At 43.1% G+C, this 25,622-nt stretch overlaps 1 protein-coding gene across 8 annotated transcripts in view; it reads right to left on the bottom strand.

Annotated features, from left to right (window-relative positions):
- Positions 1 to 25,622, bottom strand: part of ABLIM1 (actin binding LIM protein 1) — a 191,375-nt gene that overhangs the window by 14,069 nt on the left and 151,684 nt on the right. For 2 of the 8 annotated variants that reach the window (XM_047073486.1, XM_047073487.1), the window contains exons 4-10: positions 22,350 to 22,427; positions 21,479 to 21,634; positions 18,217 to 18,252; positions 17,182 to 17,311; positions 6,709 to 6,813; positions 4,888 to 4,935; positions 1,827 to 1,973 (exon numbers count right to left, since the gene is read on the bottom strand). In XM_047073486.1, coding sequence (XP_046929442.1) covers positions 1,827 to 1,973; positions 4,888 to 4,935; positions 6,709 to 6,813; positions 17,182 to 17,311; positions 18,217 to 18,252; positions 21,479 to 21,634; positions 22,350 to 22,427 — 700 coding nt within the window. The remainder of the gene's footprint in view (positions 1 to 1,826; positions 1,974 to 4,887; positions 4,936 to 6,708; positions 6,814 to 17,181; positions 17,312 to 18,216; positions 18,253 to 21,478; positions 21,635 to 22,349; positions 22,428 to 25,622) is intronic. The other 6 variants (XM_047073482.1, XM_047073485.1, XM_047073481.1 and 3 more) reach the window with 5 other exon arrangements.

Genomic DNA, 25,622 nt, shown 5'->3' on the forward strand with positions numbered 1-25,622 from the left:
TCATCCCATCAGCCACTGGCCGCAGCCCTCTGTCATAGGTGGGAAGGCATCTAGAGTTATTATTTGGATCTCTCGGAGGTCAAGTTTCAAAGAGGGGAACCCAAGGTCACGTATATACTGCCCAATAGGTAAGATCGTCACTCTCTCGTGTTCTCTTTTTCTGAACAGACTTGTCATACAATCACCCTCCCTCTGCCCTTAAATTCACTAAAAAGCATGCTTTTATTTTCCTTTTAAGGGATGAGTCTCCAATGTTTTCCTTCCCTCAATCCTTGGCAAAAATGGTCACGAGAGAGTTTTATGCTAATAGGTCAATAAAAGAGCATTAATACAGCTCAAAAGTTACTTATTTCATTCCAATCTAGCAAATCACTTACAATTTTTAAGCTTCTTGGAAAAGGGGAGACGGAGTGAAAGGGAGGAATCTGTCCGAATGGTTGTAAAATTAAGATAATTATTGTTTTTCCTAAATTGCTTGGATTAATCTGGCTGTGGGAGGAAACATGTAAGCTTGCTAATCTAATCAAAATAAACTTTAACCTATAGTCTCAGTTTTTATCCTTTTGATTAATGGGCCAGAAATTTGCTTCACTTTGGAACTCAAAAACTATTTAGTGGTGATGATTTTAATCACAAAACATTCTTCTTCCTCTGCCCCAAATTTAGCTGTATGTGTCCCCACAAAGCAACATGACTGAACCGAACCTCAAAGGCCACAAGAAGTGCCTGCAAGGCACAAACTGGCAGGGAAAAGCTGAGGATTGATTGATTTTAGTTCCTAAAATCATAAATGTCAATGTGAATTTACTCTCTTTAATCTATGCTAATAAAAATGAAAAGACACAAGTTTGCAAGAATTAAATAAATCTTAAGTCAGCATAATATACAGAGTACTTGGGAATAATGAACTAAGGAGGGAAATTTTCCCTCAAGTATTTCTGTAAATATAGATTGCTTTAAAGTCCACTTATACTGTTTGTAAAAATTATTCCGGAAAATGGCTTGATGAGAAAAAGTATGATGAAGAAAATTTGGAACACTGAAGGCCTTTTAAAAAAGGTTGTCAACAGACATGTGAGAAGATAGTTCTGTCTTTGCAAAACTGACTCACTAAATCTTCAGTATTAGCTTCTGTGTTTGCTAAATACCCCTTTTTAGGCCAAGTGATTTCACAACTTGCAAAACAGGAAAGACACAGACACGGTTCTAAAGCATAAATTTGTGGTTCAAAGCAAAGAATGAAACAGCTCGAACGTGACATTTTAGCACAGAATTCATGGAAATGAGATGGAAAATCACACAACTTCATACGAGTGGTTATTCCAGAACACCTACTACTCGGTGACAGCCTTTCTTAGTAAAGGAGAACGTGATCTCACGAGTAAGGCAGAAGTGCTTCAGTGTTAGGACTGGCTGTTAAGAGAATTGTAACTTCAACCCAGAAATAACCTAAAACAAATGTCACTGAAAGAAGTCACACCTCTGTGGACACTTGGTAAAGTCAACCACTAGACTCTACTTATAAACGGTGTTCTTGGTGGGAGGCTTTGGTTCAACTAGTTCAAAAGTTACTGATTCTGCAGTAACTCTGAGAGTCCCTGCAGATCATCTGTTTTAGACCAGTTCTGGCCATCTCTCAGCGGGTTGGTGAGTGCAAGGCTCTCGTGATTGGGTTTTTGTAATTTTGAAGCATTTGGCACCCAAATGCTCTGGTCATACTTTTGTGTCTTTACGATAGGACACATTTTCTTGCATAGTTTTAAGCATTTCGTTTTGTGATCTCCTACCAATTTGTCCATTTTGGCTTAGCCACAGCAGTTGCATACCTACGGCGGCAAGTGAGGGGGGCCCAGGCCAGTGATCCGTCTCAATCTTTGGTATCTCGCTGGGATCTGGAGCTTGGGCTGCTGGGAACTTGGAAAACTTGATGATGTCTTCTGAAGACTTGCTCTGGGCTGCTAAGGCAGCTGCATCTAGGTGGGAATCGGGGGGGGGGGGGGAGCTTAGCTATCGGTCTGCAAGGCTGTGGTGGTACAACCCACTTCCATAGTTGTCTTGTTTTCTGGCAAAAGTTTCAACTCCAGAAAGCTGTTTATGGCTCTTAGCAATTGCCCAGTCACTCAGTGGCACCTGGTGACAAGTGATTTTCCTTATGTTCTGTTGGATGCAAAATTTCATTCTACATCTGAAATACCTTATTGTAGAGCTGGGCCATTCGATACTAGCTCTAGCTATGCATGGCTACTTCAATTAGCAAAATTAAATGAAACCAGAAAATGAATAAAATTAAAATCCAGTTCCTCAGTTGCACGAGCTACATTTTAAGCACTCAATAGCCACGTGTAATGAGTGGCCACCATATTGGAAGCACCATCGTAGAACAAACATTTCTGTCATCACAGAAAGTTCTATCAGATGATACTCTTCTAGAGCAATCAGAAATTGGAATTAGTAGTTTGAAATTAAAGAGCTAAGTTAAAAGCATGACGCCGTCCATTGACTGTAGTTGTTAACCATAAGAGGGCTGGCTTTGTATGTTTGTGTATTTCTATCTGTTCATTGGCTTTGTATGTTTGTGTATTTCTATCTGTTCATTTTAGCGATCATCTGTCTAGTTCATTCTACTCCTTACATATTATATATGTGTCTGGAGTCCTAGGAGAAATGGCAGTGGGAAAATCCACGCTTAGCTTCTAGGAATTCAGCATTGTGCCTTGTAGGAATTTAGCATTGTGCCTTTCGTATGTTGACTTATGAATGTATGCAAAACACTCCTTATTTCCCTCAAGGGTCTGCACGCCTAAGCGAGCCTTCCAACTTCAAGACAACAAAAGCCAGACTAACAATGGCCTCAGTTCACAGGGTTCTTAATGGCTCTGCTTAGAGTTGTCGCTGGCTTAGAACTCCAAATCTAATCACAGAGCTGCAACAAAACAAACCAGGCTAAATGGTCAGACCCTGATTCTGGCTAATTTGGCAGACTGGTCTGGGATGCTACTAAACATTTAAAATATAGTTATAATGCTTTAAATAAAAACAATCCCCCCCTCTCTGGGCTCACATATTTTAAAATCTGGAAATAATTTTTTGAACCCTTAGCTCAAATTCCCCATTCTTTTAGTAACCCTCTGGGTCTCGTTTTCCTTAAGTGACTTGACCACGGTCACCCTATATGCTCATAAGGGGTGAAGTGTTGGCCAAGCACGGGGTAGCGCTTCTGAGTCTCTAACCTCTTGAGAAAAAATAAAAAATTCAGCTGGGAAAACACTGCCTACTACATCACCTTCTTAAAGATGTGTTAGCATATTAAGGACTGAGATGTTCTGCATTACAAAACAAAAAAATAGCGACTGTATTTAAATCTAGCATTTTCCAAATGCACTGGGGCCCAGACACCAGGTTTGATGTACCTTCTATTTCTATCACATGGAACTGCTCTTTTGCAGAATGTTCTTTGGGAACTGCCACTCTGGCTGTGCTATTCTTAATTACAACAAACTGAGAGTCAAGTCAGAGTACATTTCATTAAAAAAAAAAAAGCCAATCTCTTAAATAAATAAGCCAACCCTATCCAATCTCTTTAAATCTTAATCATTTGATTATTTTTGTTTAGAGAGGCAGGGCCTTAGAGATTTTAGTAATAAAAACAGTTTCTACATTGATAAATCAAACTCTTGGAGTCTCATTTGTAAATTTAGAAAAAAAAAAAGCATGACTTCAAACAGTAAGTACTTACGCATTAGAATTGGTGAAGTCAGTAAACATTCACATGTTAATGAGTGGGTGAGAAGACATTAAACCATAAAAAAACAAACAAAAACAATGTTAACAAACTTAAAAAAGCGAGCACACGGTGTAAAATCTTAAAAAAAAAAAAGAGAAAAAAAATCACAGTGGTAGAACCATTACAATATGTACAATCTTTTTTTTTTCCCCTAGAATGTTGGCCTCAATTTTTTCCTGGGTGCATTTTCAACTTTCTTTGCTTTTCAGGTCATCCTAATCCTTAAGGACTCATTAATGTCAACTGGATTTTAATGGCAGCCTTCAACTTTCCAGGCATGTTATGTGTATAATTTTCTGACGTCACCTGAAGACCAGTCTTGGCTTTCTATCCATTCACAAAGATTTATGGCATCTAATCTATAGAGACCTAATAACGGTGGAGGGAAATGTGATCTACCTATGGTAATATGATTTCCTGGGTTTAAAAATTCTCTCTTTCCAGAAAAGGAAAACACAGTTATAAATCCGTATTAGGGATCTTCGTTTGCAGGAATTTCAGAGAGTGGCTGGCCTAACTTACTGGTTTTTGTCTAAAAGAAAACTGAGGGGCAGAGAAATCATGTCCATGATATCATAGAGCCATTGAGGGGAAGGGCTGGGGCCCAGGGCCTTGGTCTTGGGTGCGTCCTATCCATTCCACTGCAAGGTGCAGACATCTGGGGAATTGGACAGTCAAGTTAATGTAGACTTAGTCCAGCTAAGTTTTCTAGGTTGCTGGCCTTCACTATTTTAATTACTTAAACTAATTAGAAGCTCAACAAAATTACTATAGAGGCTGGTTAAATTATTTGATGGCACATACAAAAAAACGGTATTTGTGAATTATTGTGTGAGCAGTACTTTCCCTTCTTTAGGAATGCAACGATACATGGTTTCATGGGCTCAAAGATTGCCTAGGAGTTTCCTAACCAAACTAAGCGTTCTCCATCTAGGAAAACCAATCTCACAACATTTGCGTGTTAGGGAACCATAAAGGCATAACACGCTGGGTGCCCCAGTTTGATTCAAAAGCAGCAGCAGGGAAGCCTTTCAGAGGACAGACAGCAGAGAGTTCAGCTGATATCACTACTTAAAAGCTACGCGGAGGAAAGAGGGTTTTACCATGCTGTTTGTAGATGGGTGGTTTTCGGTAAATGTTGATCCCTTGATCTGTGGAAATGAAAAGCAAAGGTGTGTGATTATGGGAACCGGTTCAGCGGTGGGGAAAAATAGATCAACCAAGAGGCAAACCAAACTGAAGACTCTTGAACAAAATCAACCCAGAAGGTTAACTTTTGTATTACAAAGATTGAGGTTACTAGAAGAAGAGGTCACAGGAATGAGTGAATCACTATAGACAAGTGATATGGAATCCTTTGTAATACATCTTAGGATAGATAGAGATGCAATTCATTCATGAGCCATTTATTGCAAATACACACTTCACTAAAAGTGAGATTAAAACAGGAAGAAATGCAAGCAGTGGAAGGGACTCTAGTGGTGAGGAAGACATAACCAGTTTGGGGAAGATCCCCAAATTGCTACTGTCTAGAAATTGAGCTCCCAGTAGATACCAGGGGCTCAATTTACTTTTTAGCTAATGAGTGGAACAGTGGAAAGCAATGTCATATAGTTAAGAGTAGTTATTTTAAAACATAGAAATAGTTCTTATGTGCAAGGCTAGTCTGATGTCCTGACAGGATGAACGTCTGAGAAAATTCCAACTTGTAGAGGGCAAATTTAAAAAGAAAGAAAAAGAAAGAAAGAAAGAAAGAAAGAAAGAAAGAAAGAAACCAAATATTATCATTTGTTATACAGGACTGCATCTGATTATGCTACCATTTCACTTTGACTGCAAATGCTCAGGAAATTTCAAAAGGTTTGCTTCCTCAGAATCATGGCCACTGTATCTTGGTGGGGGCATTCTTCATGCAAAAAAAGTTGCAAATGTACACAACACTGATTTTAAAGTTCAGTGAAGCTTTATTTTAAAAGGCAGCTCTATCTTAGTGGTATGAATCTCGTTGAGCTTTCCTCTGTTTTATCAGGTAAGTTTGGAATGCAAAAGAAAAAAAAAACGATTATAGATTCTGAATATGTTACCCCTAATGGGTAAGGTATTGAACCACTTTCAGTAGCTAAAGAAGAAAAACAATGTACTTCCCATGGAAAAATAACATCGTGACCTTGGATGGCCAATCTTGCCCTTACAAATTGAGCTGACCCTAAACATTAAGAGAATGATGGGTCCTGAGATTTCCAGTTCTTGATGGCAAATTACCATTTGTACCGTGACAGCAGATGCTTATGACTTCAGCAAAGCTTACAGCACCAAGCCTAAATTGCAAGATATCATTGTGGGCTAAGGAGGTAGTCAGTTGGTTACATACTGCAGAAGGACCATCCAACTAACTGATCCAATTTTACACCTCTCTGAAAAGTCCATAGAAAGATTCTCCGCATGGGAGACAAACAGGAGAAAAAAACAAAAGTATTCTCGAGATGTTGTGGTTCACCTAAAGGTTCACCTTTAGGATGAGAAGGTAACTAGGTTGCCATTGCGAGAATTGTCAATGACACCAAACCACAGAGTGATATCTCAGGAGGCACTAATATAAAGGTAAAATTAAAATCTTAGTCCAAAAAAAAAAAAAACCAAAAAAAAAACCAAAAAAAAACCAAAAGCAACTCAACCCTTCTTCCTTCACCCTCTGCCTCCGACCTCCCTTCAAAAAATTTTGAGAAAACGTAAACCTTCCATACAATCCTGGCATTTCGCATCCAAAACTCCTGAAAGGCCCTCTAGGTCAGATCGTGCAATTTAGGGTTTGTCGACTGTGTGCATCCCAATGACGAGAGCATGAGAAATGAGACGAGACAGGTAACAGGGCTACGTTCTACACCGTGACAGGACACCCCAACAAAGACCGTGTCAGCTCCTACCTGGAACATGGAAATGTTTAGGGGCCTGAGCGTAAGTTGGAGTGACAGGGCGGCTGTCTGGCCGGGAAGGGAGAGGGGAGTTCCGGCCGCTGGACGGCTCATTGCCTCCAATGAGAAGAATGGAGAAAACAAAATGAGGGAAGGGACAGCAATAAAGAAAACAGAGCAAGCATAATCAAACTTCAACACGACAGACCGGGAGGAGGTATACCAAAAAGGAGAAACAAAAGAAACAAACTCAGTTTATCAACTTGGCTCACAAGGTGATAGAAGGTTACGTTTTGGGGCAGGAGAGACTGGAGCTCACGTGGGACTGGGTTAGAAGCAGCTAGCGGTAGGGGGCGTCATTCCGATGGCATGCGGTTGAAGGCCGTGAGCTAGCAGCAAACTGATTAGATGGAAAGTACATGAAGAGTCATGGAAGGTCACTTGCTAATGATTCAGGATCAGTTGTCGGACGACGAAATCCCAAGCACGTGAAGGGGCAGGATAGGCAAACCCAAATACGATCACTTCCAGGCATGATGGCAGAGGCTGGCAATTGCAGTATATTTCTCCAAACGGAAGGCCACGTCTGGGAGCCTGCGTGGCCACCCAGTCCCTCCCCTCAGCAATGCAAAGTGCCTGCACTACAGCCAACGTTTCTGTTGCCTCACTTTGAAATACACACCACGGAGACAGAGCCCTTTCTTTTAGGAACTTCAGGACCGCTTATACCACTCTCCGCCTTTCTCTTTAAAGGCTCCGCTCCACTCAGATGCCACTCAGTCCAGCAATTCCCTCTGCGAATGGACAGCTACCGTGGCTGGGCACTGAGCTATATGACTGGGGACACGCAGGTGAATGAGACGTCACTGTGGTGGGGAGTGGGGCTCAGAATCTACCTAAGGAGACGGACTGTGACACATAAAATCATACCTAGGGGAAGGGGCCCTGAGTTCTTTCAGAAAGCTGAGATATTAGACGGAGTGGGGCGTCAAAGAGTAAGCACACCAGGTGGGTGGGTGGATGGGTCAAGGGATAACCAGACCCGGATTCCAGAGGGCTTGAACATCACGAGGAAGGAAGGGCCACGGTGTGTGGGAGCAACACTGTGGCTGGACAGCGGGCTGCTCTTGGATGGGAGAATAGCGAAGGGGCTAGAAAAGATTGCTGGCAGGTGGCTGCAAAGCCTTGAGTGCCACCAAAGCCACCATCGTTCCCTTGTGACCAGGATGAACTGAGACCTGGGCTCAACTGGCCAGAGATCAGCTACTGCCCTAAATTGTCCTCCCACCTCGTGTCTGAGTAAACATCGGCCCCGAGAACACACCAGAAGATGTACTAGCAAAAATTAACAGATTAAAATGCAATTACTTTTGTTACTGAGTTATAGGACTTCTTTCTATATTCTGGATGTAAGTCCCTTGTCAGATGTTATGATTTGCAAACATTTCCTCCCATTCTGCGGGTTGTCTTTCACTGTCTCGATAGGGTCCGTTGAAGCACAAAAGTTGTACGTTTTGATAACGTGTAATTAATCTATCAGTTAAGGCTAACAGTTTGAAATAACTCTAGATCTTTACAAAACAGAGCACGAGCCGATTTCTTTAAATAAGCCACGCCGTTCTAAATCTGGCCCGCAAAGTATGAAAGATGTCAATTGCTGGAGTTTTAAAATGACGTGCTTACCAGGGTTTTAATTTCTTAACACGTGTATTTTTAGGTAACCAGAGCACATATCTGGACTGAATGGGCAGTGCGATCTTTCCAATACGATCTGAATTTGTCCCTGGCTTAAATGTAGATGCCAGGTTTTTAGTTGTTATGGTCTGAAGCCTTTCTCTTTTTTTCCTCAAGAGTCACTTTCACATCTAGCTCCCGATACATTATAATGTAGACTTTATTTAAGTTAGATATCAGCTTCCAAAAATGATGATGCTTCACCCCAAACTTCTGATCTATTGTGGTTAATTTTTTTAAGTTATTTTTTCTTTTTCTTTTCCTTTTCTTTTTAATTTTATATCTATTTTATTTTTTTAAAGTTTCATTTACTATCACTCTCCTAACGAGAAATAACCAGCTCGTGTCTGAAAAAAAAAAAAATGAGTATAAAAGACACAGGTAGAGGCAAGGAGGGGAAGGAAGAATGTGGTTTTACATTTAGAAGTAAACCCTGTTTTCAATCGCAGAGTGAATTAGAACTAGGTCTCATTCATCTTCATGAGCTGAGTCTATGTGCAGCCTAGAAGTAGGTCCTAACTAATGTCTGCGAATGAATGACTGAAGTCGCCTGCTAGAGAATTCTATAGCTATTAATGGCCCAATTTAGTCAGGCACCACTGCAGGATTAACCATCATGCTGCTCTTGATTAAAGGCAGCCAAATGTTTGTATAGAACCATGGGGTCACAACAGCACCCCCTTTTTATAACTTTCCCACTAGATCCTCGATAACCCCCATGTAACCATTTCACTGCAGAGGAATTATTTACTCCTGTAAACATCAGAAATCATTCACAAGAGTAATCCAGAATTGAAAACCAGAATACTTCTTGTGAGCTGTTCTCAAAAGAAGGTCTAGAAAAACGGTTTTCTCACCTAATTTGAGGTTGCCTTTTTTTTTTAATTTTTAATGTTTATTTATTTCTGAGACAGAGAGAGACAGAGCATGAGTGGGGGAGGGGCAGAGAGAGAGGGAGACACAGAATCCGAAGCGGGCTCCAGGCTCCGAGCTGTCAGCGGAGAGCCCGACGCGGGGCTCGAACTCACGAACTGCGAGATCATGACCCGAGCCGAAGTCAGATGCTCAACCGACCGAGCCACCCAGGCGCCCCGAGGTTGCCTTTTGAAGACTCTTTTTGCATATCCTGAGCACTGGCTGCTATGGCTTCTGAACCACCCTGCTTCCTGCCCGTCAACTCTAACCTTCCTGTACTTGTAGAAGAACGTCAGATACCTCAGGGAAATGTTCTCACAGATTTGGGTTACAATACCCAATCGGATGAGACGCCGTTACATTTGTTTTGACAATGATTAGCCAATGTCACGCACACACAAAAATATCTGCATATGTGGGGTGCAAAGGCTGAAGGGTATCAGAATCAGCATTTGCCCAAGCATTAAAGTCTATCATGTGGAGGCTGTGATGAGTGGTTGTCTGAGCTCCGGATGGGGGAATTCGGGCCGAATGCTGTCTCTTGTTGGGCCTAGTTCTTTATTTGGCTGCATATTTCAGTAACTAGTGACCTTTCTAGTTGCTTAAAAAAAACAACAACAAACCCTTACTCCTTTGTTCAAGTTCTTGTAAATAGATTTAATGCTAAAATCACTTAAAACCTCCCACAAAACATTTTAAAACACTAGGTGAAGAGAGACTCAGCAACACATCCGTTTAAGGGATTCTGTGCAGTATGATTTCCACATGTCACCATGGCTCATTAGGGACCAGGTCTCAGAATACTCTTGCTAGATACCAAATTCTTAGCCCTTGAAATACCAAAGGCATTAAACATTTTTTTGGTGTTTTTTAAAAAAGCAAAACCCTCAAGATCAGTCCTCTTTCCTTATTCTAACTTAAACACCCTATCTTGAAGTGGTAAAACTTTATTCTAGAAGGAAATAACTGATAAGGGCCCTAAAACAGTTACTTGTACGCTTAGTTCATTACTTAGGCAAAGTAATACATGAGGTGTTAGATGAAAGAGGATATATGGAAGGTATTTCCACCATCAACATTATCATCACCATTAGCTTGGAATGGAGACACTGTTTAAAAATTATATACTAGCGTATCTGTCGTAGAATATTGCTATGTATCACATTCATAGCCATTTTGTTCCTTAAATAAGTCCTTCCTTGTACTGGATTGTTCTTAGTTGTGAGTGATCTTAGCTACTATGATGAGAATCTACCACGTGGGTCACCTGGGTGGCTCAGTCGGTTGAGCGTCCGACTTTGGCTCAGGTCAGGATCTCGTGGTTTCGGAGTTCGAGCCCCACGTTGGGCTCAGTGCTGTCAGACTGTCCGCCTGTTAGCATGGAGCCCGCTTTGGATCCTCTGTCCCTCGCTCTCTGTCCCTCCCACGCTTGCACTCACCCAAAAATCAATAATGAAAAAGAAGCTACCGTGTATTTATATTTCTTAGCCTTCATTTTTAGCTCCTCCCATATCAGCCTACTAAGCCAATTTTTCAGTCCTTGAGAGATCAATCACTTACAGGATTCTCACTGTCCTTAACACATTCAAATGCTCTGTCCTTATTTTCAATCTTCTTTTTGGTACCTGAGAGCCCAAGTGACAAATCCTAAGACAAGTAGATCAAAATGGCCATGCATGTGTCTGCTAGGGGAACATGCTAGAATGCTGCCTAATTTTCTGGACTCTAAGTGCTTATATTCCAAAATATAAATGAGTCCTTTGAGGGGACCTTAAAGTTGGCAGCATCTAGAATTTCGTGACAGAGTTTCAGGATTGCTGGTTCTTGTCTGAAGTTTCAATAAGCATCATGGTTTTCTTGAGCAAGTGTCAGGTATTTGCATCACAGTAAATCACTTCTATGGTGAAACAGAAAAGATTCCTTTCAAAGAGACTGAATATATGTAGCCCTCCTGTTCACAAATCTGATTTATACTTTGTGGACACAGAACATAATGTCTAAGAGTATTTCAAAGGGGAGGGAAGAGGAACTCAGCAAACATAGCACAGACCAAGCCCAAAACAAAGTGAAAAGCTTTCCAAATCTCTAAGCATGCACTTGTCCAAATGGCCCGACAATGACAGACCAATACAGAATGCGGCTGCAGGGAAGGTTAGAGAAGAGAAACAAAGACACACCGGAAAACAAGATGGACGTTACAGAAAATGGATGGAGAAGCCAATGAAATAGAAAGACAGCCTGTGATGTGCATCTCAGCTTTCCAACATGCAGCATCCCCGGTGCCATGAACCCTGGGGGCCGGGGCCCGTGCATCAGCAATAAGGACCAGGAAGTGGACTTGGGAAATGGGGGGGCTGAACTTCTGGTTGCCAGAGTGGTGCTTCTAGTGCTTCGAGATACACATTCCTGCAGTGGACATCCTATCCTGGCATCCCCAGACTGCCCAGATTACATTGGCTTTGTAAGTAACTGCCCCGAGACCGTAAGGCGAGCTCCACGATAAAAAGTGAACGTTCCCATGAAGGGCCCTGGAGGACTTGGTTCCATTTTAAAGATGCCTTAGATTTGCTTCTCAAGTGGTCATAAGTTCCCTCTGTGCTAAATTTTCCAAGTGCTGGAGAGGCCTTCCTGGTCTAATAGATGGATACATGCTTTTCAGAATCACTAGGAAGTAATTCCTTAAAGAATCAGTATTTAGCCAATTGACTATATTAAGCTCTTAGAGCAGTATCTTTAATGTAAAAATTCTCCATGATTTATTTTGTAGTTTAGCAAAAAGCTCATCTGAATTTGAAACTAAGCATTGTACTGTTATGTACATTACATTTCGCATCTGATGTATGTAGACTATTTTATAGGAACGGACTATAGACATATGGAAATGGGCCATTAGATGTCTTTTAAGTGTGAGGTCAAGCTCAACCTAATGCCTCTTGACCTAATGCTCTCTACAACTTAAACCTAGAATATTTGTGTCAAAAAGTTCAAATTCAGTCTGAAGACAGAAAAGAATGGACCTCTGACCCTTGAACGATCCGGGTTTGAATGGCATGGGTCCACATATGCGTGGATGTGTTTTGACTGTAAGTTATCTTCCTTTTCTCTAGCTTACTTTACTGTAAGAATATAGCATATAATACATATAACGTGTGTTATATGTGTATGTGTTAATATGCGTTCATTGTGTTAACTGTGTTAAACGCGTTAATTGACTGTGTTATTGGTAAATGTTCCAGTCAACAGTAGGCGATTTGTAGTTAAGTTTTGGGGGAGTCAAAAGTTATACCAAGATTTTTCTACTGAGCGGGGCGGTGGGGGGGGTCGGTACCTCTAACCTCCACGTTGTTCAAGGGCCGACTACATATCTACATTTTTAATAAGGTGCCATTTAGGCACACAAAGGTACTGTTGAGAAGTAAAAATTTAAGTGGCTGAAAGCAGCTGTTTGCTTTAGGCTCAATAAGAATGCAATTTGCTAGTTAAATAGAGATGGGAAAAAAACTTTGCTTTCAAAATGATATTTCATGTATATTTATACTGAAACAGACGCCCCTAATATGAGTGAGGGGTGGGGGGCCCTGTCGCTCCATCGGTGTGACCCTTGGCCAGGGCCCCTTCACCAGAGAATGGAGTGAAACAGCGCAAAGGTGCTTTAAGGGCACGAAGCCGAGGGGGAAACCGTCACAGACAAGGTGAGCCCAGTGCTTGTTACACACTAGGGCACTTGACCTCACGTACCCCCAGTGACCTAGGAGAGGTGTCGTAGATGAGGTAGCAAGTGACACTCCAAAGGTTAAGTTGACAATCCAAGGTGCCACCGCAGGCACAGGACACAGATAATATTTGAACCTAGGACTCCGGCGTTCATTTGCGTATTCCAACTCTCCATAAAGCTGCTCACAGACACAAGATTTTGTGTCTCGATATCTCGTGATGTGTGTATTTGTACAGGCTTTGTGTAACTTTACAGGGCACGTGGCGTTTTTCTTCCTACGGGAAGCATCTCTTTTGAAAGGTAAAACATGTAATAACCAAGCAAGGCAGTTTACCTCTTTGAATCAAAAATCTCTTTCCTCTGTCATATTCGAAGCAAACAAATCTTAGTTTGGCCAAGGGTTTCTATATTAAAGTCTCTTTAAAGTACATCTCTGAAGTTTTTCAGTAATTTCTTATGGCTTTATAAACATTCTCTAAAGTATCATTTTGGTATCTAGATAACAAAAGCCCCCCCCCCATACTAATTAGCAATAATAATTTTAAGTAATCTGTCAAGAATTTTAGAAAGTGCTGCTCCAACTGGAAAATGCTCATCTCTTTGCTAATGACAAAGCGTGTGTGACTTCGACAAGCATGTCAGCAACATTATTTTTACAGCACAGAGAATGCTAAAGTGGCACACATAGGATAACTGCATGCGGATTAAGGGCAGTGCATCTATATTTTAGGACTCGGTGGCTCAAAAATCCAAGTGAGCCATAAGAAAATAGCTTGGGTAGACGGTAAATGAATGCTCGGTCAGCTGGAACAGCATTTTGGGTACTCGGTAGCCGCGCTCGTGATCTGAGCCCTTTGGAACACCGAGTTGGGATCTGTTAGGTCTGCCTCAAGCCTTCTAACAAGCCACTTAATATAACAGTCCGGTTATAACAATGTACTGGCCTGGCACTCCCTCCTTCAGCTACTGTCATTGGTTACTTTGGTTCAAATCAAGACTATGGAAAAAGTTAGCATCCTTCTGGGAGCTCATACTTATTTTAAATGATGGCCCCTCTGAAGCCCCTTCAAGGCTCTCGGATCCCCCAACATACGGAGGGGAACAAGGGCCCCAGTTGAGGGCTGCTTCAGAAGCATAACGGGCAATGAGGAAAACGATGGGAATGCCATAAAGGGAATGGGCAGGAATGTGGGGGCAGAAACAGAAAACAGAAGGCACGGCTTCTCTTCAATGTCACGCAGAAATCAGGACCAGTCAAAAGAGGATTACCCTTAGGGTTGGCTCAAGGAGAGACATTTAAGTTACACTGCCATCGATCTTTCTATACTCTCCAAGTGTTTCAATACCACCGAGTGGTTAAATGGCTTCTTACCATTAAGACAAGTTTTGGAGATTTGTTGCTAAACAGTGGTACGTTTTGCTGAGCCATGTCACGCATCAAAACCAGGAACATACCCCAACTATATATTATATTTTGCTTTTGACACACGGAAAAACAAAATGATAATATATGGGGTTTTTTTTTCCCCCCTAAGCAGTAGCTAATGAATCTTCTGGTCTTAAAACATACTTCCTGTTTCTTCATCTAGAGCCCTTAGAAATGACATATTTCTCCTACTGAGAGATGCCATGCCAGTTCTAAGACGCTGGGTGTAGTTACGACACACGCAGGCATGCGGAGAGGTCGAAAGCTGGGAGCTAACTCTTGGAGATCCACCTTATTAGCCTTCCCAGGGTGCTAATAAATCTCCACTATGCGGGGTGCCGCCTGGGGAAGCCTGCCTCCTTACCTTTGATATGGGGAATGAAGTGGTGTCGGAAGGGGGAGTTGGGGCGGGAGTCGCTGTGGGTGGAGCTGAGGCTGCTGGTGCGCAGGCGCACACCAGGAGACAGCAGCTCTGTGCGGCAAGGAGTCAGGGGCAGGGCAAGGTGGAAACAGAAAAGAAGAACAGAAATTAACACAGGAGCAGGGACAGCATCCTCGTTCCAAGGGAGGGGGCGGGGCGGGAAATAAAGAACGTTAATCAGGAGTCTGAAAAAGGAGGAAGGAAAAAGGGTTAAGAACGCACCTGCTGAGGGTCAGGCAAAGTGGGGAGAATGTGCAAATAGGTTCAGGTCGGTAGAGAGTCACTCTCTGAGAATAAATGGCTTTATGAGAAGGAATGGCCACCGCCATTCTCTGTCAGGATGACACCAGCTACTGTTGAGCCAGTACCGGTGCATCATCGAGATTCAGAAATAGCTGCTTTTAAAAAAAGACACCTGGCCAAACAGAACCCCCCTGACGTACATGTGGAAAAAAAAAAAAAAAGACAGTTATTTCAAGAACCTTGAAAAGAAGTACTTATCTGTAAGGGTCAGATTCTTTTTGCTTGTTTGTTTGTTTTTAAGCTGCAAACTTCTCCCATTAGAAGTTTAATTTTATTCTGCCTGCGGAGAAGGAGGGACCTGTTGGTGCTCCCCCGGTGGCGGAGAGCTACTTAGGATCCTGCGAGTGGCGTGGTGGCGGCACTGGGGGACCGGCGGCTTCCTGATCTTGGAAGGAGAATGGGCCATTAAAACCAAACCCGGCCCTGGGGGGGTGCGCACCACCACCTGGCATCTAGGACCCACGGAGTGGATAATCAGAGGTATCCGATACCGACCATAACTCTGCTGTCAGAACCCCGCCGACTCCACGTGACAAGGACAGATCTTGAAAAAATAACCGTAAGCCCTAATAATCAGATGTCCATAATATACTGTGGAGAGGGGAAAGTGCACTTAGAATGGGGAACGTCCTAAAGGCTGCTAACATCAGAACCACGGCTGGAACAGACAAATCTTTCAGTGCTCAACAATGACATGATCTTTTAGGGAAATAATTTCCCTGGCTGACCACCCCCTCGCTAATCGGGGGCCTATAGAACAATAACTTCCCTGTAGCCCCACGTCATCCTGACAAGGTCATGGCCATGGCCTCAGTGACCTCAACATATGCCCTATAAGGACAGGCAGTCACATAGAGGATTTCTTGTCCCCCACGTAGACAAGGGCTTAAATCTAGACCCAGGTCCGGGACATGAATAAAATGAACATAGCTGTATACTAAAAAAAAAAAAAAAAAAGAATCCATTTCCTGAAAATTTCTCATGTAACATAACTCAACAAATACCAAGTACTTATGACTTAGGGGGAACTATACATTACTGAAGAATCATATACTAAAAATTCGGTCCTCTATGAGTATTAAATCTATAGCCTTAAGAAAAAGACTGCAGCCTTTTTATATTCTGTTCATTTCCTCTGGTTTTATTTTATAAAATAAGTTAGCACATGTCCTGTTCTCATCAGCCTGTGCAGAACAAGAAGCTTAACATGAAGTCTTCGAAGATGTACACGGCCACCAAGTTTGTCTAGAAGGCCAGAATCTCCCTGTGGGAATCTACTTCTCAGAGAACCCTGAATCCGCGCTGGGATCTCCATTCTTCTATTCCACACATGAGACACCCACTAATAGTCATAGGGACTACACCGTGCATAGTCACCTGAAGTCCACAACTATTTGATACTCTCTATCATAATATGTCTCTATTGTTTTTCTGTTTTCCAAGTCTGGCTAATAATCTAAGGGCTAGAACGGATCTGAAAAGTTATCAAATACAACCCTGAGGTTGTATATAATACTTCCTTCTAGAAGGTGCTTACCCCAGCATGCTTAGTAACACCGTGTGCCTGGACCAGGGAAACACAATAAACACACCAGCAAATGGCTAATGCTGGATTTTAGATGATGCTGATGTGCCTAAAGGATACATCAAATTATTTTCTTTGGAGATCTTCATTCTAAGTCTCCAAGTGATGGGATCTTCTTCAAGTCTAAAAATATTTTTTTAAAAAGGCTCCCTTGCTTCTTGTTGTTCACTGTCAAAATGTAATTATTTAATAAATCATAATGAATAGAACCATAAAATAACACAAACTGTAGTTGGATTTAAGTGTTTTTTTTTTTTTTTCTGGGAAAAGAAGAGATCTATTTGGCAGCTCGATTCTTAACGCACTGTCAGTGGTGGGGAAAAGAAAAATCACACAGCCAACACAGACTATCATATAGAGTGAATCTCGGGAACAGGTGCCCTTACCAGGTCTGTGAAAATGCTGGGGAGAGCGAGACGTGGTTGGAGTGTAGCTATGGCGGCTGTAGACGGGGGAGTTGATGGAGCCCTGGCTGGTGGACCGGTGGATCACCCGGTCCCGAGCATCCTGGTAGCCCTGGAAAGAGAGTACGAGAAAGCAGGAGCGTAAGACACTCATTCACGCTATCAGCAGGTCCAAGGGAAGTCAAGTTCTACAAAGGCTGCCCCGGAACTATCATGCCTGCCTGTTCATGTACACATTTTAGGGCCATATCCTCAAATACGTATGCAGAGGAGCATTCTATGGTTAATGCACTTTGTTTGAAACCAGTAGTACCCACATTCGGCCAACTTTTAAGAAGGAAAATGATAAATCCCAGTGTCGACAGAGCTCTGGGGAAAGTAACTCCGATGGTCACGTTTATACTGTGCTTTTCGGTTTTACAAAGTGTGTTCACATACGTCATCTCATCTGATTTGTGTAACAAGGAAGGTAGAACACAAGGGCTGACCTCCCTTCTCCACAAAAGCAGAATGTTTCAGAGCAGGCAGGAGACCCCTGTGTAGGCGTGTAGCTCATGAAGGCAGAGCCCGCTTCAGGACCAGCCTCCCGGCTCTCATCTTACTCCTTGTTCTGACTGCCAACCCACACTGTCCCTAACATTGATCTGGTGACACTTTAAGTTGATTTGCCTGGAGAACAAGCCGGTAGTGGCCTCAGACCCAGGAAATTCTACTTCCCACTTTGTGAAACAAATCCCCAGGAAAAACAAAAAGGGATCTTCGAATGGAAAAATGCGCTCAAAGATATCTATCATACCACCACTTACAAGGATAAAACTTCCTCAACAAATCGGGGAATAATTAAGTGAATCAGTCACATCAATTCAACGGATTAATATACCACCACTAGTGTCTTACAGACTAGTGGTATTTCTGTTGTGGTTTCGTTGAATGTCCTCCTTCAAAAATTCCAGTCTAGGAAAAGTCCAAGTTATTCCCCAAATCCCACCCGTTACAATTTTCAAAAACGGTACTTACTTCTGCTGATGGAGTCGGAGATAAAGTCCTTGGAGACTGGAAGAAGAAAAGAGAATTTAAAGTCACGGCGCGTGTTAATTCGTTTTCAGTTTCCTTAGCTGTTTATCAGACTCACCTGGAAACAGTATTCAAACTCCAATGCCAGCTCCCTTTGCCCATCCCCTCTTCTGGTTCAGTGAGTTGAGAATGGGGCTCAGACAGGGACACGGAAACCAAGATTCTGGGAGGCTGGCGCACATCCCTGCCTGAGAACGGTGGGGTCCTGATAAATACGTTATCGTGCTTGAGATGCTTAAGCTACACAGATTGGAACTATTTTCCCCTCTAGGCTCAAACTATGCTCAATTTACTAGTATGAGTCACCGTGTCTGCCCGAACACAGACTTCTATAAACGTGGCTGTCGACTGAGGTACGACCACGGCAATCATGTAAAATTGTTTGCTAACCGGCTAGTAATAACCAGGTCTGTGGCATCCAGCCCTTTTTCACTGGGACACCTGTAGGACTCACTCCCCTTCCTCGTGAGGTCTCGGCTCACATGTGGTGCCACACAGTGCTTTCTGTGACTCCTATTTAAAGGAGCGAGCCCGCCCCACATGCTTGTTCCTCACTCTATTTCATTTTTCGTCTAGCACGATACCCTGTACGCCTGTATTAGGTATCGTTTGTTGTCTGTCTTCCACATTTCGCTGCAGGCTCCACGAGGGCAAGAACTCTGCCCCTTTACGACGCAGTATTCCCAGTGACTAGAGAGGCTCCTGGCACATGTGAGGTGTTCAATATTTCCTAAATGAATGAATGAAATGTTTACAATTAAAATGCCAAAAGTATTCAAATCGAATGAAATGTAAACGAAGCACCTGGCCAGTGGTGGACTTCTCAGCTTCAGAATTTGCCTCTTACGCCCAGTTCGCAAAAAGCACTTGGGCTCTCTTGCACTGTAGATTCTTCGAGCCCCGCGGTCTCGGCTGCAGCGACAGCCTATCCCTGGGGCGTCTTAGCTGGGTGAGGATGGGCCCCGTGAGGGTAGGAACCAGGCCTGACCCTGCTGACAGAAGCTTCTGGATCTTCCCTACTCATGCCTTCTGAAGGCACAAATGGCTACACAGAATGTCGAGTTCACTCCTCCGGTGTTTCTAAATTGGCACCATAGGGATTCTTTGGGAAACGTGTTAATAACAACTAAAGGAATAAATAATCACATAGCTTGTAAAGTTTTCTAAGTCGCAAGATTTCATGTGTTGGGGAAGAGTTCCCAAATATGTCTGATTTCTGATCCGGGGCCATCCTCCCACCGAGATTCGGTCCTCAGAGAAACGCACAGGTCACCACACCAGGTAAGGACGGTATCGATGCTGAGATCCCCGCTATGAGAGAAGCCAGCATTTCTGTCGAGCACGTATGTGCCGGGTACTGTGCTAATCGAAATATTTCACTTAATCCTCACAGAAGTCTCTGAGGCAGGTATTAATTACTATCCTGAGTTTACACATGACACTGAAACACGTACTTTTCCCAAAGTCGTACGGTTAGTGAATATCGGAGTCTGACTTGAAACCCTAAAATGTGTGCTTCAAAGCCCAAACTTTTAGCGCTTGATGTTTTACTGCTCAAAACGGAACCGCTGGGAAATACACACACATACCCCCAAAATCTAAAACGCCGTAATACGACTCACCTCCCCCCACTTATCTGACTTGAATATTAGCAAATTCTCATCCACTTGCTCCAGGACCAGCTCCTGCCCACTCTGTTCAGGAACTTTCCTTTTTCCTTTATCCCCCTATGCAACTCTCCAGGGGCCAGTGGGACCTGAACAACGCAGGCCAATCAACCTGCATTTGAACAGCTGTAGATGCAGTTACAGACATGTGACCACTAGGGGGAACTACACGAAAATGGATACCCCTCCTGCCCCCGGGGGCCATTTCAAGGCCGAGCTATGCTCTGGAATGAAACCCAAACTGAAAAATAAGTAAATAAAAACAACAAGATATATTACAGTTATGAATAAATATAAGCATCGGTATAAAACAAATACTCTATATGGATATGATTGAGGACAAATTAAACAGAATCACTGTGCTTTCACGGCTTTTTTTCATCTAAGATCTCAAAGCGCCGTGTGCTGTTAAATAGTTTACAGTCTGTTTTAACCTTGGTCGAACAGCTAATTTCAGTTCGGTACTCGGGCAACATCTCTCTGATTGGACTCAAAAGAGTCTACAGATGATTCCAATTTTCAAAATAAAAAGGGAAACAAGTTGAAAATGCCAGAGGAAACAGACCAGAGCCCACATGACTCAGGCAGGAGGTGAGAGCAGGGAGCCCCCAACCCTGGGAAGGGATGGGAAGGACCCTAAGGGGCTGAGAGGCTGTGCTCCAGCCTCTGGACCATTGATGTTGGGAGAGCATGAATAAGCCCCAAGGCCACAGGTAACGACTTCAGTTGTAGCTGTCACTTGCTGAACATTTACCAGGAGTCTGGCTTGGCCAAGTGCTTTAATAGATGAGTTTATATGGATTAGTTTTAATAGATAATAAATTATCTAGTTATTATATAGATATTAACCTTTAACAGACAGTTTATTTAATCCTTACTAACATCCTATGAGTTGAATTCTGTCATCCTGTTTTATAGATGAACAAACTAGGGGTCAGAATGGTTGTTACATGGCCAAAGTCATACAAGCAGCATGTGGGAGCTCCCAGGTTGATCCCAGGTAATTTGATTCCAGAACCCTGGCTCACATCACTGTGCCATACCGCGGTCTCCACCTCTCTACTCTTCCTGTTTTTGCACATTCTAACTGTCTTAAGGTGCTGCAGACTGTAGCTGTCATAATTTAGGGTGTGTGTTCTCTTTCCTCATGATCCCCGTGAAGAGACTTCAGTTTGTCCCCAGATCGAGACCCCAGAAGACTCTCCCTCCATTAGTCCGTCTGCCCAGCTCACAGATTCTCCCCTGACAACTCTGACTTCCTTCCCAGCTTGCCCGTTCTGCTATCCCACAACCTAGTACTAACACTTATTCAACCTTCACTGTTTTCTCTGGCTGGCTTACTCTTTCACTCCTCTGTCACCTCCTGAGCCCAGGGATGGTGTGATAGGTTTTTGGGTACCTCAAAGCTGGTAGGGAAGTCTGTAAATAATGGGCAGTCCAAAGGACCCTCTGGCCTTCTTTTGATTCCAATCAGTTTTTCTTACACACGTGATAAAAGAGAGGTTGTTGTATAACTCACAGCTTCTAGAATTTATTACCTCTCCCAGGCTCTGCCTCTCCTGTTTGTCCTCATAGCCCGAAGTGTAGAAAGGCTCATAGGTAATAAGATCTGGACGTTCAATATCATATATTGCCTTGACCTTGGGAATGGCTGCTAAATCCTTATAATCCAGGATTTCATTGTCCACCTTTGCCTGGCAAAGTTAAACAGAAAGAAAAATTCTTCTTCAGTCTCATTTCTTTGGGGAACTATTGTTAGTACATTTCACATCCTGCTCAAAAGGTGAAGACCTTAAAAATAAACAAAACCCAAAACTTTTTGCTTAGTTTTAAAAACAAAAGCATTCTGCTTTAGAAAGTTGCCAATTTATACCATATATTAATCACTTTTTTTTTTAAGTCATCAGAAGCTTAGGAAAAAGTCTATGCAGAATAAACCAAGTAGAAAAGCCTAAAAACCTTCAGGATAATTTTCCTAAATTTATTACAGAGATGGAAAAGCTCAAACAGATGGTCAAAACAAATCCTCCCAGATGGCTAAAAACAAGAACTGCATATTTGATCAACTAAATATTTAAATACCTTTGCGGCAGAATTTAAGAATACTCAGTATCAGCATTCTGGAAGGTATAATTAATCCCCAAGTATCTATACCCCACTTAGGCACAGCAATTTTTAAACTCCTGCATAGCATTGTTGCATTTTATGGGTCACTGACGTTGATGGCCACATTCGCATATCAATTTAATTACCCGAAGGAAAACATGATTGAGAAGACTGACCTTCAAAAATGAAAACTGGATCTCATAACAGAAACAGCCCCATTTCCAATTATTCTATTTTGGAATTCTATCACAATCTGCTACTTTACCTGCCCCGGAAGCATCTTTTCCAGAAGCAAATACTTACATAGATAGTATGACCTGGGGAGCCAGGGATACTGGAACCTGGTCTAGAATAAATGCTTTCAGAGGAAGTCCTGGTAGGCTGTAAAGTAAACGGCACCTTGTAAGATTTCACACCATGGCTTCAGAATCAAGACTGGCCTGCATCCCTAGCATTTACTGAACACTAAGCTGGCTAAAAAAAGATTTGTGACCATTCTGAAGAAGGGAAAAGATAACCTAGAAAGACAGAAAAAGGAGAACTGGCTGTGCAATCAGCCTTGAAAATGCATTTGGGGACTTTTCTTTTTACCGTCTCTTCCTGGTCCCCTCCAATGCCTTCTGGCTCTACCGTCCGGCACACACATTTCCCTCCACCTCTGTTGCCACAACCCCAGCCCCAGTCACCACCTCCGCTCATCTGGACGATTCCAATGACCTTCTCTGCAGGTTTCCTGCCTTTGTTCTTGCCCTCTTCAAATCCCCTGGAGCCCAAGGGCCAGAGAACTCTTTTAAAAACAGGGTTTAGATGGTTACTACCCTGTTTTTGGCTTCAGCAACCATTTAGAATAAAGTCACAACTCCCAGGGCCGCAGGGTTTTGCTTCTGCCTTCCTCTCCCCTTTCTCACTCACTACCCACATCACTCATGGAACATGGTGCATGTCCCTGCTTCAGGGTTCTTATCTCAGCTCTTCCCTCTGCCTGAAATGCTCTGAGCCCCAGTTTTACTAGGTTTTTTTTCTTCCTTCAGTCTTGGCTTTAAATATCACCTCCTCAAAGAAGCCCTCCCTGATCTTTCGATCCAGAATGGTTACCCTTATCTTCTCTCAGTGTCACTCTTAGTTTTCCTTCATGAATACAATTTATAATTCCCATGTTTTTTGCTGGTGGGTTGGTTGGTTTTCTGGATCATGTGTATTTTCCTTATGAACTTTAGTTACCACCTCTGACCTCACAGGACATGCCTAATGTTGCATGCAGGTAAGTAGAAGGCGTAAATATTAGTTGAGGGAATGAGCCAGAATTTGTTGTCTGTAAACACTCAGTTTGTGGATACTTGACTCACGTTAATTCCGTGACTCCAGCCTATCCCCACAGTCACTGAGTCACTGACGTAAGGTTAGTGGTTGGCCACTCAGAAAGAGAAAAGAAACCAGACTTTATAGTATATGCCTTGGGGACCCTGAGAGTGAGGGGTGGTGACGGTAGTGGGCTGGAAATGTATAAAGTAGGGTTAACTGCCTCCCACCCTGCCCAGCACATTCTGGAAAGCTCTGCAAAGAAAACCCAAGGACTAGTCTTGAAAGACTTGCTGCCCTCTGTACAGATACTTCTTGGAGATGAAAATTTGCAGTTCTACATTAGAAATGGGATTTTTTCCTCTTCGGTACTGTTTCTACTGATATTTGTCACCTTGAACATGAGTGTAACTGAGCCAAAAACCTCCTCTAAAAATAAGGATGTTGCATCACTATGTAATTCACGTCTGAAATAATGAGAGCAAACCCAGCCGGCCAATTCAAGTCAGGCAGTGATTAGACTCAAAAAAATTCACTTGAGGGGTGTGAAATATCGTTCTCATGTCTTTGAGATACACAGGGTGGAGAGGGGTTGGAGAAATCACATTGTGCACGCTGGCCCACTGCTTCTGGTCCCCTTCCCCCAAACCTGCCACATACAACTACCTTCCTCCTAGACTTCAATTTTCAAATCATGTGCCTGTCTCGATAACGAGGAAATTCTCAATACTAAGTATACAGAGAAAGGAAGGATTCACATAACAACGCTACTCAAGAAGCCCAGTTCCTCGATCTGCTTCCCAATGAAATGTAAGGGTGACTCAACCAAAGCGTCGCCCTTCTTTAAAAAGAGAGGCCACCCCTTAATAAAGCTGAGCCATGATGCCTCTCTGTGGGGGAACTGTTCACTACAGGTAGCCCTTCAGCGTCAAGTGGCCAGGAGCGAAGACGTGCCAACTCAATATCAGAATGAAACCTGGTAAGTAACCACCCAAGAATATTAACGGGAGCTAACGTGGGTCGTCGGCTTACTATGTGGCAGGCTCCGTGCAGACCATCTCCCAGGCTTGATCTCACTTCAGTCTCCTCCATAACCCCTTGAGGAAGACATCTGTTTTGCAGATGAGGAAGAAGGACGCAGGCCCCAGGCTCCACAAGTCCTCAAGTGTCCGGATATGAAGCCAGACACCCTAGAGATGAAGCCCAAGCTCTTAGCCCCTGCACTACAATCTCCCCCCTATTGGAAGGTAAATGCCGCCATTTATTTCTCATTAACGCAGCTATGGGACAGATGAGAAAAAAATAGAAAAAAACTGGAGATCAACTACCAGAAGAGTCTGCCAACTGAAAATGTTTTCATTGCCATTAACGCCAGAGGAACCCTGCTGTGGCTCACCGTGTCGGGGTGCAACAGGAGAGGGTGCAGTATGGGACAGCCAGACGTCTTTAGTCTACTGGCGTTGCTATGACAAAGTATTGTTTTCATTAACAGTTAGGACATTGTGGGAACAGCCAAGGAACACGCTGAGCTTTGGGGTCTCGCCCATGTCAGTCACCCTATCTCTGCCAAACATGGGTCAGGGGACACTTTCTGCCTTTCCCGTAGCGATGCACCTGGGGGTGGCTCTGAGGTATCTTGCTCCCTCATGTACTGCGCATACGGAGAGGAATGTCGCTGGAGAGCCACGTGAACACATGCCCCGGACGGGGTCTGTAATGCTCTCTTCCAGGATGAGGAACTCCATGGAAGAGAAAGGTCCCTTGGCCGAACCAGCCTGTTTCTGTTCAGGCTCTCTTTCTGTCCTTCTTCACCAGATTAGGGAACCTGAGTTGTGCAGGTTCCCTCTGAAGCATTCGGCTGGTTCATCTGCACCATTAATATGGCGGAGCTCAAGGTTTGAAGAGTTGTCGGTCGATCTGAATTCCCGTCAAGTCCCATTTCATTCTTCCGGGTTTTCAGATCTGAACCACCTCCATCTGGCATACACCTGCCCTGGGTTCTCTGATTCTAAAATACATATTTTAGATTTTTATAGGCAGACAGGGTTCAAAATCAGTTCAGCTATTCGCCAAATCCAATGATGTTCTGGCTCTTGTGGAGAGACCAATCTTCCGTGAGTACCTTCAGACCATCTAGCACTGGGAAATGCTCAAGATGTCTCCTGGAGGTTCAGAAACTTCTCCTTGTTTCATTGCATTTACTGTTGCTGCTTTTGCTTCGTTCTGGTCTCCTAACCTTCCTGTAAACTCTATTTCCATAGGAATCCTGCTTATGGG

This window comes from Lynx rufus, unplaced genomic scaffold, assembly GCF_022079265.1.
Source record: "Lynx rufus isolate CCGP_SWC_20201006 ecotype Redwood Valley unplaced genomic scaffold, mLynRuf1.p SCAF_11, whole genome shotgun sequence".
Lineage (NCBI taxonomy): Eukaryota > Metazoa > Chordata > Mammalia > Carnivora > Felidae > Lynx > Lynx rufus.